The sequence below is a fragment of the Coregonus clupeaformis genome, chromosome 16 (genome assembly GCF_020615455.1).
Source record: "Coregonus clupeaformis isolate EN_2021a chromosome 16, ASM2061545v1, whole genome shotgun sequence".
NCBI classification, from domain to species: Eukaryota; Metazoa; Chordata; class Actinopteri; order Salmoniformes; family Salmonidae; genus Coregonus; species Coregonus clupeaformis.
The window spans coordinates 41690024-41704805 of NC_059207.1; the positions used below are offsets into that span (position 1 = coordinate 41690024).

The 14782-nt window shown below is 39.0% G+C and overlaps 1 protein-coding gene across 3 annotated transcripts; it reads right to left on the bottom strand.

Annotated features, from left to right (window-relative positions):
• Positions 1 to 2555: 2555 nt before the first annotated feature.
• Positions 2556 to 9859, bottom strand: LOC121584703 (LIM/homeobox protein Lhx2-like). 3 transcript variants are annotated; one of them, XM_041900756.1, is made up of 7 exons: positions 9296 to 9859; positions 8794 to 8956; positions 7252 to 7454; positions 6447 to 6817; positions 3448 to 3650; positions 3129 to 3270; positions 2556 to 2947 (listed from the first exon to the last, which is right to left on the bottom strand). In XM_041900756.1, exons 2-7 carry the CDS (start codon positions 8911 to 8913, stop codon positions 2571 to 2573), a joined length of 1416 nt encoding a protein of 471 aa, XP_041756690.1. In that variant the 5' UTR covers positions 8914 to 8956; positions 9296 to 9859; the 3' UTR covers positions 2556 to 2570. The 3 variants fall into 3 exon arrangements, with proteins under 3 accessions (XP_041756690.1, XP_041756689.1, XP_041756691.1); XM_041900755.2 differs by lacking the exon at positions 9296 to 9859 and having other exon boundaries at positions 8794 to 9277; XM_041900757.2 differs by lacking the exons at positions 3129 to 3270; positions 9296 to 9859 and having other exon boundaries at positions 2571 to 2947; positions 8794 to 9272.
• Between the last annotated feature and the right edge of the window lie 4923 nt (positions 9860 to 14782).

The window sequence follows — 14782 nt, forward strand, 5'->3', positions numbered from 1 at the left end:
CAGGCAATACTAACCATCACTGACTGGCGAGTGAGCTTGTAATATCCTTTCTTGATTAATGTATTTCTATAATAAAGCTATATATCAATGTGCCCTGTATGGTAAAATCTGTTAAGCCTACATAACGTAAAGGACATTATTCTCAAAAGGTTACACTTATAGAAATAAAATAGTGTAAACTTTCTTGATATTTTTAGGTTGAAATTTCTCATACCCTTATGATTAGATTCAGCTGAACTGGCGGTCGGTGGTGCCATGAGAAAATTGGACACATATTGCCGCAGCTGAGAGGGGAAAACTGCCCATGAAACAGATATTTTATTATTACACTGTAGGGAAGGCTGCCAACTGCAATGAACTTTCTCTTGGCTAGAGAAGCTTATTTTGTTGTTATTCGAAAAGTAAACTTTTCTCGTCCACCCAGAGTAGGTGTTACTATCCCACTGGGCACACACTGGTTGAATCAACGTTGTTTCCATGCCATTTCAATGAAATGACGTTGAACCAATATGAAATAAAGGTTGAATTGACATCTGTGCCCAGTGGGATGTTGGTTTAATGTTGATTGTTAACGGGTTAGTTAACATAGTGTGTACAGCAGCCATGGTGTGGGTCACATATGGTATGGTAGCACCAGCTGTTGAGATACTGTAACTAAGAGCCAACATGGAGGATACTAACGGACCAGTTTTACATTAGTCAGGGGCGTTAAGGTTGGTCCAAACCTTGCCTGTATCGTGAGAGTTCGGGGCAGGTCATCAACTGTCTGTGGCCGAGTAAATTCCTCTAGAAATCATTATCTCCCATAAAAGCCATTCAGCCCTGGTCTGAACAGTTATGTGAGCAGACCTCATCCATAATTCCATAAGAGAAAGCAGGGCCTCGCATGACCCACATTTCTGCAATTCCAATCATAGCTCTAGTCTGGATCTGCCACACTAGCACAGAATCTCTGGAATGCTCAAATGAAGGGACTGAACATGTATAGCCTGATTTTGATTCCATGACAATGCACCTTCAGGACCACCATCCACTACAGATACTGTAGATGACAAACCAGCTCAATATGAGACTTCAGTACAGCAATGCAAAATAGGATAGTGCTTTTAATGGTGTAATACAAAACACACAGATGTGAAGGGAAACATTTGTAAGGATGACAAAAGTTATACTGTAAGTCATTTTTTATATTTCTTACAGAACTGAAGACTACATCGAAGGGTCGGGATCTGTACAAGAAGGTGCGGGAAAACAGTAAGTCCTCAGTCAATAACCATACAGCATTGGACACCAGCAGGCTCTGGTACAGTAATAGTAGTAGTAGTAGAAGTAGTGTAGTAGTAGTAGTAGTAGTAGTAGTAGTAGTAGTAGTAGTAGTAGTAGTAGTAGTATGTTTGATGGATGAAGCTGGACCACTAGTGATATCACTGCCTATTCTCACTCATACACCTCATTTTTTACTGATCTTTTTATTCCTAGAAGTAAAAGTCCTGGTTTGTGATACTGAACATAACAGGGATATGAAACATTTGTAGCCAGTTGACTGTTGTTTCATGTGACATAATTTAAGTTGTGTTGAACAGTGGAAACTGAGTTGAGGTAAGAGGTTGGGATGAGAGTGTTAATGTCACAGCAGGTTTTAGGTCAACAGAAACATACTAATTGATACATGTCTTATGTAAATGAGGTATAGAATTGTTGTTCTTGTAAGATAAATACAAGTCATAAGAGCACAATATTTCAAAACAAAACTAGCTTTCATTGGCTGTTTCATTTCAACCTAGTATATGATATCATATCACAGATCAGTGTGTGTGTGTGTGTGTGTGTGCGCGTGCGTGTATGTGAACATAATTTTTTTTTTTTAACAGCAATAATTAGTTTGCCAACTCTAATGAATTCTAAACTTCAATTAAGACCACAATCACAAACCCACACAGACACACACACATGCACACGAGCATGCGCACACACACACACACACACACAGACAACACACACACACACACATGCACACACTGTTTGTGTGAACCATTTACTATTTTACTCTTGAACCAAAATACTCTCTGATGGGGTAAAAATATGTTTCTATCTGATCTTGATGGGGGAAACAGATCTAGATATGTTGGGGACAATTGAAGTGTAAGGCACATGGCAGTCTTAGCATATCTTAGCCTGTGTTTAATCTCAGATTTCCCATCATTTTACAATCCTTCTCAATGTTTCCTAACAGTGACTCCTGTACAACAACATAAATATTGTGCTGGAAAAAATGAATTTCCAAAATTAAGCAGTTTTTTTTTTCTTTTCCCCAGTTTCATTCTGTAAACATTGAAAAATGCTAATCAAGTCTCTTCAGTTCTCAACAAAACAACAACAACATAATAACAACAACTGTTCCTTCTGCAAGGCTTGGCAGCCTCACTCTGCAAATATTCTCAAATCGGCTCAGAGTAAAAGTAAGAGTATTTTTCCTTTTACCTTAATTTTACTAGTCCATTCAATGTGTCTGTCAAAGGTCTGTGTTTTAGTTCCTAATGGACAAAGTCGGGGGGGTCAGGTGAGGGTGTTTAAAGGGTCGGGGGCATCAGTTGAAGCTGAAGGCTGGTGAGGGTGTTTAAAGGGTCGGGGGCATCAGATGAAGCTGAAGGGGTCAGTCTGTAAGGGGGCATCAGAACAGGCTGGTCAGGGTGGTCTGCGACGGGCTCCTGCACTCGTGGACGTCCATGCTGCCAGAGACAGAGGTTAACACAGAGGTGGGGTTGGTCAGGTCTGCCAGGGCGGTGGGGGTGCTGGAGGGGCTCATGGAGGAGTTGGAGATATCGGAGGCGGGTCCGGAGGGTGTGCCCCCCTGCAGGGTGGAGCCGTCTGAGGTCTTGTCCACGCCCGTGTTTTCCTGTCTCAGCAGGTTCCGCCGGAATTTGGCCCGAGCGTTCTGGAACCAGACCTGTGTACCACAGCAATGCAACATCATAGCAAATGTTAGTGATGGAACTGTGGGGAAAGACACGGTTTCAACTGGAATAACAGGCATGAAAAACAGAACGCATCAAAGCAAAATGACTGCTTTGTTTTCTGGGAGCGTTAATTAAAGCGGAGTGATTTTTACAGAATTTTTGTTCAGAAACCTTTTTGTCTCATTTTTTTCTTCAGTCGCCTAGATAATTTGCTGTCGTCTTTGTGGAAATCAAGCGCTCTCTGTTGTGATCCCCGCTCCCAATAATAAGCAGTAGATCTGTTTTTATTACTCCCACTCCTCACATTTCCTATCTGGAAATTGAAATAGAAAATGCTCCCTTGTTACTCGTTTGATTTCAAAATCCCATTATTCAATCATATTAGCTACCATCATAATACACTACAACATTTTAACTTTTTATTTTGTGTGTAGTTTTTCTCATTTTGTTGAATATCAGGAACAATCCAATGTAGGTGTGTGTGTCTGACCTGTAGGACACGCTTGGTGAGGCCAGTCTTCTGGGCCAGCTGCTTCAGGTCCTTGGCATCTGGGTTGTGGTTAATGGCAAAGTAGGACTTCATGGTCCTCAGCTGGTGGTGTTTGAAGGAGGTCCGCATGCGCTTGGTCTTCTGACTGGAGCTGTAAGAGTCCCTGTCCATAGAGTCACCGTCATTCTCATTACAGCTGAGTGCTGGAGGACACCACACACACACGCACATACAAATAAGATGTTGGTTAGACCACATGAATATGGTGTATCATTCAAGGACAAGTGAAGTTAAACATGACCATGTAATGTATTTTGCTGCATGATGTATTGGATGTATTAATTAAAATCAGCTAAATGCTGGCTTGTATGCACCCCAGCTGTCTTTTAATGCAACCTTTTAAGATTGGTTTAGTAATTAAATGTTTGGTAGAGAGCGTGGCAAGGAATACACACATCAAGGTAGAGGAATACAAACATGAAAAGCATAGGTATAATTAAACAGTGATTGTAAATTCAACCACAGCCTGACTATTAAACAGTAAAGTCTCTAATAAGGCTCTAACACACCACACAGTACCATAATCAAAATAGGATGTTATATTTATAACATATTTGATTTATTTGTGATATTTAACGAATTGCACATTTTTAGGCTTATACCCAAAAAGTGTTGTTAAATTCACAAAGTGTTGTTAAATTCACATACATTAAGCAGCATATTTCTAAACAAGTGATGCAAAATTATTGTTCCCTTTGTCAAGCACTCACGCTATATCATGTCATAGGCTACTGATTGTGTAAGACCTTGACCAATTAAAATATGTGAATAACTTTCTGGCTAGGGTTGTCAGGATTGTCTTTACATTTAGAGGTCTTCCGTTGTTAAATATGCATTGGCAGTTTGCAAAATAGAAATGCCAGTCTTCCTTGAAAACAGATGAATTGCGCTTAAGTAATAAGCACGTAATTAGGGGTATTTTTTATAGTCTTAACTTTAATAGTATAATAATAATAATAATAATAATAATAATAATAATTATTATTATTATTATTATTATAACTGTTTTGTTTGGTTGTTGCCTTATTAATTGTAATTATGCTATAGCCTGCGCTTGATAATCTACTCGTGGCTGCAAAAACATGACATATTTCCCTGACAGTATTTTCTTGGCAAATGCTTAAGTGTTGCTATCTTTTCATAACAGTTCAAACATATTCAATGCTGCATATGATAAATATTCGTCATTCAAATTCTTCAGAATAACACTTCAGAGTTCTGACAAGTGACCACAAACACCAGGCATACAGAAACAATATTTATCTTTCGCAATTTTTCAAATGCCATTGATAGGCTGATGTGAACTTTTCTAATAACATGGGAATAATTTTTGTTTTTGTTTCTGCAGGACCACAACACATTCAGAAACGTATGATATCTTTATTCAAACACAACGTCGATTTCGTCCTTAAAAGATTGTTAGGTGACTTCAGATGTTAACTTTAGTCAATATTTGAATGCGTTGTTTATTAATACAGTAGGTTTATACTTTATGTCAGTCAGTGGCCCAATGGGTAGACAGTAGAGGGCAGTAACGGCCCGAAACACGCCCCATCCCCTTCCCACGAAGGTGTTGTGAGAAATGTTACTTTGGTTTACTGGATGAAGTATTGTAGCTCAAACAGATGACGAACCATGTGGAAAATCTTGATATGACCAAGTGATGCGTAGGCCTAAATTGAAAAGTTGTTTTAGGCTATATAGCCTATTTGAATAGACTAAAGTTAAATATCAGGTTCTTTCACTTTGTCCTTTATAAATCCCTTATTTTACAATCGACTTATTTTATGAACGGTGGAATGCACATGAAAACAGTTTAACACAACAACTGACGGTCATATTAAATTCTCAAGACCCAAACTTCGATCCGACAATTAGGCTTAGCCTATTGAAGGGCCTTCTTGGTGATATAAATTATGTTGCTGTTGCAACAACTGCTCTTCGTCCACTATCACAACTGGATAACTCGTCAAGTCTCGTTGATATCTTGTAGTGCACACACATTCTGGCCCGGTCCCAGAACAACCGGTCCCCGAGTGCGCAAACTCGAGCAGGGGAACTTTAGATGTCTGTAGGGCCTGACAAGTGGAAAATGGCTAAGGCGAAAGCCGGAATTTCAAAACAATTTTTTAAAGAGGACACGATAAGAAAATTATAGATACAACTTTCTCCTGCCACACACAGTTGAATTGTAGTGGGAGGGATTTTGGATACATAACCTGCATCAATTTAGAAAACAACCTCTTTATAATTTCTTGGAAGAAATTATGTGAAAATGTTTTGAATATTAAGTCTAAATTTACACGGGCTTTAGTTTCTCCAGAGCACAAATAAGCTAATGCAATATTACACCCCCTAGGCTATATAGGCTTTTATGATATCAAAAAAAGAGGAACGTCCATGTGGTAAAAAGCATCTTTGTATGGTAAAATCAAAGAATAGGCTACATGTATTTTTGCTACGTGCTACGCTTAAATCAATGAACTGAAAGAAGTTGTTGAAATATTCGTTGGAAAATAATGGTCGCAAAAGCAATATAGGCTATCATAACTATCATATTTTTCGTGAGATTAAATTATGGAACCAAGAGGGCAAAACGTTTGGCACCTCTCTATTTGTTATGGTTGAGATGTTTAAAAACATTTGCCTAATGCAGGCAACCTCTGTAGGCCTATACAAATTGTATTACATCGAATATAGCTAATAGATTATTGAGAACAAGTAGGCTAGGCTACTGTTTCAATTATCATCGCATGAAGACTCACAGTCCCACCCCTTCGTTGCATATAATTGTTGTCCTGCGTTGTCAAAAGCAGGCCTTGGGAATAATTATAAATTGCACAGTATAGAAACTTTGTGAGGAGAGTGCTCATTGAGTCAATGTGGCAATATTCTGAACAGGCTTATTTTAAATGGAAATGTTATTACTGTAGTCTTACCGGCATTGTAGGCTGCTAAGTCTGCTCCTGGCCCGAGACTTTTCCTTTTCCTGGGCCGCCCTTTATGCACACTCCCCACGCCGTTGAAATAGGATAGTCCCAATGCGTTGGCAGGTCCCAGTCCTTTGTGAGAGTCTACATCCGCATGATTGAAATGTGTCTGATATTCCCCCTGTATGAGATTTTCAAAGTGCAGCCGACAGTACACCAGACTGTCTTTCATGCCAAAGTGGTCCCCAGTCGTTAGCATCTTGTTGCAGGATGTGCAGGTGAAACAGTTCAAGTGGTACACCAAGTCCCTGGCCCGCATCACCATCTCTGAGGCCGAGATCCCGAGGTGGCATCGGGCACATCTCTGGACCGAAAACCTTCTGTGGAGAGGACAGAACCTGTATGGTCAGTGCACCGACACATTTTGATCGGATGTAAATTAAGCCTATCCATTGTCAATTAGTAGCACATACAGTGGCAGTTACATTATGTGTGCACCAAAGCCTGCTTTGAAACAGAACAATGTAGCCTACAGTACTTTGAAACTCTCACACAGACCATATGTAATGCATTTTGTGCAAGGGCACTTCAACGTTTTGTCAAAGCTCAATATGACCTCGCTATAGGCCACATGAAAGCGTATTATATGTGGTTGTAATACCAAAATTAATAATTCGTGATGTGTGCATGGGATGACTCTTTTCAGGAAAAATCTGACAATAAATGTGTTTATTCTTCATAACCCAACACCTTTATTATTGAGGAATGGTTTAGCTCAGGTGTGCAGCACCATTTTGGGGGTTGATGGAGTTACCTGTAATAATCTTCCTTGCAGTAGATACTTCCGTCTTTACTGAAGCATGTGAGCTCGGACTCCAGGTTGAGTTTACACTCGCAGCACTTGAGACAGCGCATGTGCCACTGTTTGTCCACTGCGAGCAAGTAGTAGCGGTCAGCGATCTTCCCGCCGCAGCCCGCGCACAAAGACACCCTGTCGCTGTTCATGCACGACATGTTCTAAAAGACAACCAAACAAACACAAACTTGAAACACAGATCAACCACGTCATCAAACACCCATATCGAAATAATGTATCATTTCCGCCCCAAGATATGCTGCCTTTAGGATATGCTTCATTTAGCCTATCAGACATTCTTTTACATTTTATTTTTTGCATGAACATATTGTCTTTTATTATATCTGACTGAAAACATTACACCGAATAATACAGGCTTATGTAGACTAGAAATTAACATAATTTTGAAGTTCACATCAATTAAAATATGCCAGGTTATAGGTCTATAGCTAAATGTATCCTATAGGCCTTACCATATCCTGTAATAAACATTTTGGGCATTTAAAGCGAATCATTCATAAACAACAACAAACAACAAAGCACATGCTATGTAGCATTCGAAATAAAAGGGCTTTACTCACACCAAGATTTACTATTACATAAATCATAATCGGATCAAAACACACTTACAAACCAACACACACACACACATTTTATTTTGTTAAAACTTTCACCTCACCTAATGTAATTTTGCTTAAACTTTGTTTTGGCTAAAACTGCCTAACAAGACAAAACAATGCGATATAATAATAATAATAATAATAATAATAATAATAATACATAAATTATAGCATATAGTCGAAGAGATCAAAGATAAAACCACTTCCACCCACCCATAGGCTAAAAAGTGAAAGCCAATGTTATAATTAATTGATCATTTAACTTGTTACATTTTATCAATCGTTTTAGTCTAAAGCTATTTCCTAAAAAGTGTATATGAATTGTACCCTTATTTTTTAAGGGTATATACCTCATTTTTGCACAAAGAATTGATGAATGTGCAATGTTGTTTGTACAAGTTCAAAAGTAGAAAATTATGAAATATCCATTTCATTATGATGTCGTTTAAATTCACAACATATCTAACGCCAAAGCAACGCATGCTTAAAAACACTTGATTGTGCATAAAAAAAACGTGATATTTGCTATTAACAGATTAGCATATGAATATGAATTCATTAGCCTATTAGTAGGCTACATTATTAGATTACTCTAAATTGTTTTGTGATAGCGATTCAAAATAATTCCATAAGAATAAATAGGCTGCATTGTTTAAGATAAAAATAATAATAAACTCAAAAAGCAAGTTCTTTCTTAGTCCAACAAGTTTTAACAGCCTATCCCACGTCAAGTATTTTTAATATCCCAAGTATGACGTTATAGTTCACTACTCTTACTGCATGTTTGCATGAACCTGTTGTTGCTCATTATGATATTTGTACACAACTGCTCTCAATTTGCGATTGCAATCGCCCTAAGCGTGGTTGTTTAGTTGCCTACCGTTTCAGATTCTTCCATATCTATGGCCGAACTGATAGCTGCGGATTCACTCTTTCCTCTCCGGTCCATTTCTTCCACAACAATGTGCATTTCGCCTCCAGTGAGGCCGTGGAAAAGCATCGTTGCCGGAGACGGGATGATGTTATACGTGTTTTCCTCAAATCTGAAACCCAAGATTTCCATAAAACGCAAATCTATACCCCGTGCATTGGCAGTCAGATTATTTCCCTTCTTGGTGTGACAAGGAAGAATTCCAGATCAGAAAAAAATATGAGGCAAAAATGGACACGTGTTCTCCACGCTACGCATCATCTGCCAATGGAAATCATTATCCGAATCTCTGCATCTCTCTCTCATAACATATAATTCATTAATTAAAGTGACGGAATCCGTCGATTTACTAATGCTCATTAATTCTATGCAGCATATAAATATATTTTTATATTATCATGCGAGAAGAAATGCCATTTGCAAAATAATTCCTAAGGAATGAAAAACATACCAACTATCGAAGCCCTGCATGGGTCTGCTACTGGTCCCTCCTATTTCTTCAGAGGTATTTGGATTAAAACATTTAGCAGGGCATTAGTAAACGAATGAATTAGTCCTTTGCCGACCAATACTAACTCGATCAATGAACACTGACACTACTTCTATTGGAAATCATCAACTGTACCAAAATGATTTCCACACGAATCGAAGGAAGAGAACAAATCAAGAACACAACAGCGTCTGTGAGAATGTAGGCGCGTGCATCTCCATGTAGTTGCCTCCTTGTCAGTTTGTCATTGAACTCAAATGCAGTGTCCAAGTTGGTGTTAGAGCAGTTTAGATTATATCAAAATACATACACATGTAGCCTATGCTTTTCCAGAAAAACAAAAGCTATAACTAGTTGGCAAATAAATATGTTTGCATTTAGATCCCGTTGGAGGTCTGAGAGAAGCTGTTTTCCTTCAGCAGTTTTTTCGTTTTGCCAAGAAAGCTACATGTGAGTAATCGAGGAGGAGGAATTTACTTTACATTCAGTAACAAGGCAAGACTCGAGCAGGCAGCCCTATCACTGTCCCACGGTCTCTGGCCTTGCGATACACTCCGCGCCTTTTCTACAGGGACCCATACGTCACGTCCCACGATTTATGTTCATTGGTTGTTCAACATCGTCGAATTCTTATTTTACTGCTGCGGAAGAAGTATGCAGACTAGTAGCCAATTCTTTCTTTGGTTGCCCATGACATACTGTTTAGACGCATAATTTCTGTGTTGCATTTAACAAAATATTTGAATACCTTTAGTGCTTATCTAGTCTAAAACAACATGACAAGAAGAAGAAGAAGAAGAAGAAGAAGAAGAAGAAGAACACATTGATTTGATAGCGGTGCAAAGATTTTAGTGCACATTATGGTGATCTGTTGGACCATTGTCACTGACATTTCATGCATCTTTCTTTCTTTCTTTCTTTCTTTCTTTCTTTCTTTCTTTCTTTCTTTCTTTCTTTCTTTCTTTCTTTCTTTCTCTCTCTTTCTCCTCTCTCTTCTCCTCTCTCTCTCTCTCTCTCTCTCTCTCTCTCTCTCTCTCTCTCTCTCTCTCTCTCTCTCTCTCTCTCTCTCTCTCTCTCTCTCTCTCTCTCTCTCTCTCTCTCTCTCTCTCTCTCTCTCTCTCTCTCTCTCTCTCTCTCTCTCTCTCTCTCTCTCTCTCTCTCTCTCTCTCTCTCTCTCTCTCTCTCTTTCTTTCTTTCTTTCTTTCTGATCCACCCTGACCCGTCTATTAGATCGCTATATCTGTCAGTACAGGCCTTACTGTAATTGCCTTTTTTTTTCTTCAGGCACATGGTTCTATGTTCGACAAACAGTTGTTATTTAACATCAAATGTAACCAATCACAGCCATATAGTATCTACTGCATCACCTTCAAATGCTTGGGATCAAGGACAGTGCACAATGAATCATTATGGACATCAAATTCTATTTTGTAGTGTAAGAAGACATTCATTGAGAAATTCCAGAGATAATAGTCAATATGCACTGTGAACCCTGATAAGTTCAGGCTGCTCAAACATTTTGAGGAAACAGATTACCTAAAAAAATATAGTTAAGAAACATAAATAGCTGAAGTGAGCAGTACTACCTTCACATGAGTAATACAAATGCATTTTTTTTTTGTAGAGTATACTGAAATGTAACACCCCCACTAAGCCACGCCTCCAATAATTTCCCAGTATGCCTCTTCGATTGAATTGTAGACTTACCACTCTCGCAGTCGGCATTCCAATTAATTCCAAAGGTGTTCGATGGGGTTGAGGTCAGGGCTCTGTGCAGGCCAGTCAAGTTCTTCCACACGAATCTCGACAAACCATTTCTTTATGGACCTCGCTTTTGTGCATGGGGGCATTGTCATGCTAAAACAGGAAAGGACCTTCCCCAAACTGTTGCCACAAAGTTGGAAGCACAGAATCATCTAAAATGTAATTGTATGCTGTAGCGTTAAGATTTCCCTTCACTGGAACTAAGTAGCCAAACCATGAAAAACAGCCTTAGACCATTATTCCTCCTTCACCAAACTTTACAGTTGGCACTACGCATTGGGGCAGGTAGCATTTTCCTGGCATCCGCCAAACCCAGATTCGTCCGTCGGACTGCCAGATGGTGAAGCGTGATTCATCTCTCCAGAGAACATGTTTCCACTGCTCCAGAGTCCAATGGCGGCGAGCTTTACACCGCTCCAGCCTACTCTTGGCATTGCGCATGGTGATCTTAGACTTGTGTGCGACTGCTCGGCCATGGAAGCTCCCGACGAACAGTTATTGTGCTGACGTTGCTTCGAGAGGCGCTACGCGCTTCAGCACTCGCCGGTCCCTGTCTGTGAGCTTGTGTGGCCTACCACTTGTTGTTGCTCCTAGATGTTTCCACTTCACAATAACAGCATTTACAGTTGACCGCAGCTCTAGCAAGGCAGAAATTTGACAAACTGACTTGTTGGAAAGGTGGCATCCTATGACGGTGCCACGTTAAAAGTCACTGAGCTCTTCAGTAAGGCCATTCTACTGCCAATGTTTGTCTATGGAGATTGCATGGCGGTGTGCTCAATTTTATACACCTGTCAGCAACGGAATCCACTAATTTGAAGGGGTGTCCACATACTTTTGTATATATTTTCTATCATAAGGCCTTATACAGTGGCCTGAAACTCATAGTTTACAGGCCACATCAGGCCTGCAAGTAGGGTTGCAAAATTCCACAAACTTTCCAGTAATCTTCCAATGAGGATTTCTGGAAATGTTGCAACCCTAACTGTAAATCACATTATGCTGGCTTGCAAAGGGATGTGTTATTCTTATTGGAATCTAGCCAGCCTTAGGCTATCCAACAGTTAAAATTTGTATTCACCCGCAACCTGCATTCATAATGACTGCCAGGGTTAAGAACAGTGGGAGGAGCCATTTAAACTGGATCAACCATTTCAGTAAGGGGTGCAACATTTCAATGATTGGATTAGTTTAGAAATGTTTTATTTATCTTTTTGTAGCATAACATTTATCAATCAATTACTCAATGTACTTGCAGAAATACAGATATGAAAAACAATTCCAGAAAATCGACCTGCAGTAGAGCATGTTGTGAAAAAAGTTAATTTGTTATCATATCTTTAAAAAATGTAGTTGGTGTGACTTCTCATTTAGTTTAGAGTCAGTACCACATAAACATTTGAAGTAATAATGACTTTTCATTGACTTTGAGTACAATTTACTAGAAGTATTTGAGTTAAAAATGCCTTGGGGTTTACAGTGTGCCATTTGGAATGAAGGTTCCATCATAACTGGTGTTGTTGTATATATTTCAATGTTGTTTTCGATTTGTTTAATCTGGAGCTAAACTACATTTCGACAAATAGGCCTACAAGAGATTATCTTTAATTTTCTTTAAAAGTCCACTCCAGATAATAATCTCTCAGGGGTTTACTGGCCCATAGTAAAATAAAAGAAAATGTAATGTACATTTTTCACACTGTTGTCCTTCTTTAGCATTAGAATAACAAACCGATATTTATCCAAATTGCATTGGTATTTACAAAAAAATAAAAAAAATATTATGTTATTAGAACTACCTGCAACAAATTCCTATCAGAAATTAAGGCCCATGTTTAATCCATACACAAATCAAAGCAACAGCAAATTCTCAATAGGTCTCCAACATAGAGGCATTTTTCTTCAGTCATAAACTCATATTTGCCTGTCCGTGTCAACGGCATGCATCCCACAATTCGTGATGTAAAGTTAACAGAATAGGCATGCACCTCGTGCAGCGCCAATCATTTTAGGTTAAATGAAGAATTGAAGATGTGTCTGTTTTAATGACACACACTTCAATATGAATGATTTCAATAGGCTTCCCATCTAATTTCCTCTGGTTTCAAACCAGTGTTGCGTGGTGGGTGACGCTGCTGTCCATGGCCATATGGTGCTTTCAAGACAACCGGGAACTCGGAAAGAAACTTGGTCAACTCATGACGTCAGTGATCTTCAGGTCGGATAGTCGGAGTTCTAGAAAGATGCCCGAGTTTCCGACTTGGACTAAGCCCCTACTCTGGATCCGCTCTTCTAATTAGCTCCGTGATCTTAATTGGGAGGGGAGTTTGGACTTCATCATCAGAGGAGGACTTACCATGTTCAGGAAAATAATGGGCGACAGAAAATGCCTCAGATATGTGTGTGAGAAAATGACATCCATAGAATGTTGTTTCTCAAAAGGACACTGTCAGGACCAGTCACACTGTTCCCCATTAAAACCATCACATTTTATAGAATAGACTATTCTTCATCGATGGCAAAGGAAACGAGAAGAAATGGAATAGCAGGGCACCAACATTTTTGCACTTATTTGTTCGATTTCTGTCTCAGATTTCAACAATGGAAAATTCCCACCTATAATAGTGTATATGAAGAGAGTCCAAAATCCAATTAGGACAATCAAAACGTAATGTTTCTATCACTCCTGACTAACCATAAAAGTCTATATTTTTAGTTTTCCAAGCTTTATCTTTCAACTTTCAACAGTAGCCTGCTAAAGGACTGCAAAACAACAATATGATAATAATCATGATTATTATCATGCAGGCCTAATCAATCATAATATTATAGTAATACAAATATAATTAACCATATGCTAATTAATTATGATAAAAATGATCACTTCACTATTTCACAATCACCCTATCATTTTGCCTCATTTTTATGTTCCTTTCCCCCTATCTCCTGATCAGCAGGGGTATACATGTAGTTGCATATTGGAGGAGACGCTTGTGGTGGTGGAGGTCTTGAAAGTAGCCTAGCCCACTGATAAATAATACCCGTTCCTTCCTAGAACAGAAAGCCTGCGTTTATTTTAAAGTTTTATAGCACAAATAGGAAGAGGCATGTTAAGCTCCTAAATCCTTATGCAAATCAACCCCTGTGTAATACCCTTAATTGAATACATGCATATTTATCATATGCGTTCTCTGTCTGGAATAATGCTGGTTTATACATTAAACATTGTGGCACCAGGCATGACTGCGGGCGTGTATGAAATATGATATTGCGATGATCTCCTAGAAAAAAAGAGAAAGCGATGAGGTGTATTTTCAAGCTCAAATTGTCTCAATAATAACTATTTTTATTAAATGGGACTTGATTTCGTCAGGTCTCACAATTGTCCCCTCACGTGCTCAGCATGAAGTGCAATCAAAAACCTACTTACAATCGTGCCGATTTTATGTAAACAATTAGGACATGATCTTGTTCTGTTGTTTCACTAGCATACGTAGTGATTTTAACGTATCCCCTTATCCGTCTGGGCTGTTGAAGTCAAAGTCAATAAGGTTGGTTCAGTCGACTATGGAACCAACACACCAGAGCGCTCTTTTGTCTAAAGACCGCTAGTGTTGGAATATCCCCTGGTGACAATTATTTCAAGGCATTGTCAAATTGACAACACTCCACGCACATGTCTTC

Coding starts and splice junctions, on each gene's coding strand:
- LOC121584703 (XM_041900755.2), bottom strand. CDS start 8,976: ATGGAAATCTTGGGTTTCAGATTTGAGGAAAACACGTATAACATCATC. Junction 6,818..7,251: donor TGCAAGGAAGATTATTACAG/GTAACTCCATCA, acceptor TCCTCTCCACAG/AAGGTTTTCGGTCCAGAGAT. Junction 3,651..6,446: donor CTTAGCAGCCTACAATGCCG/GTAAGACTACAG, acceptor GGTGTCCTCCAG/CACTCAGCTGTAATGAGAAT.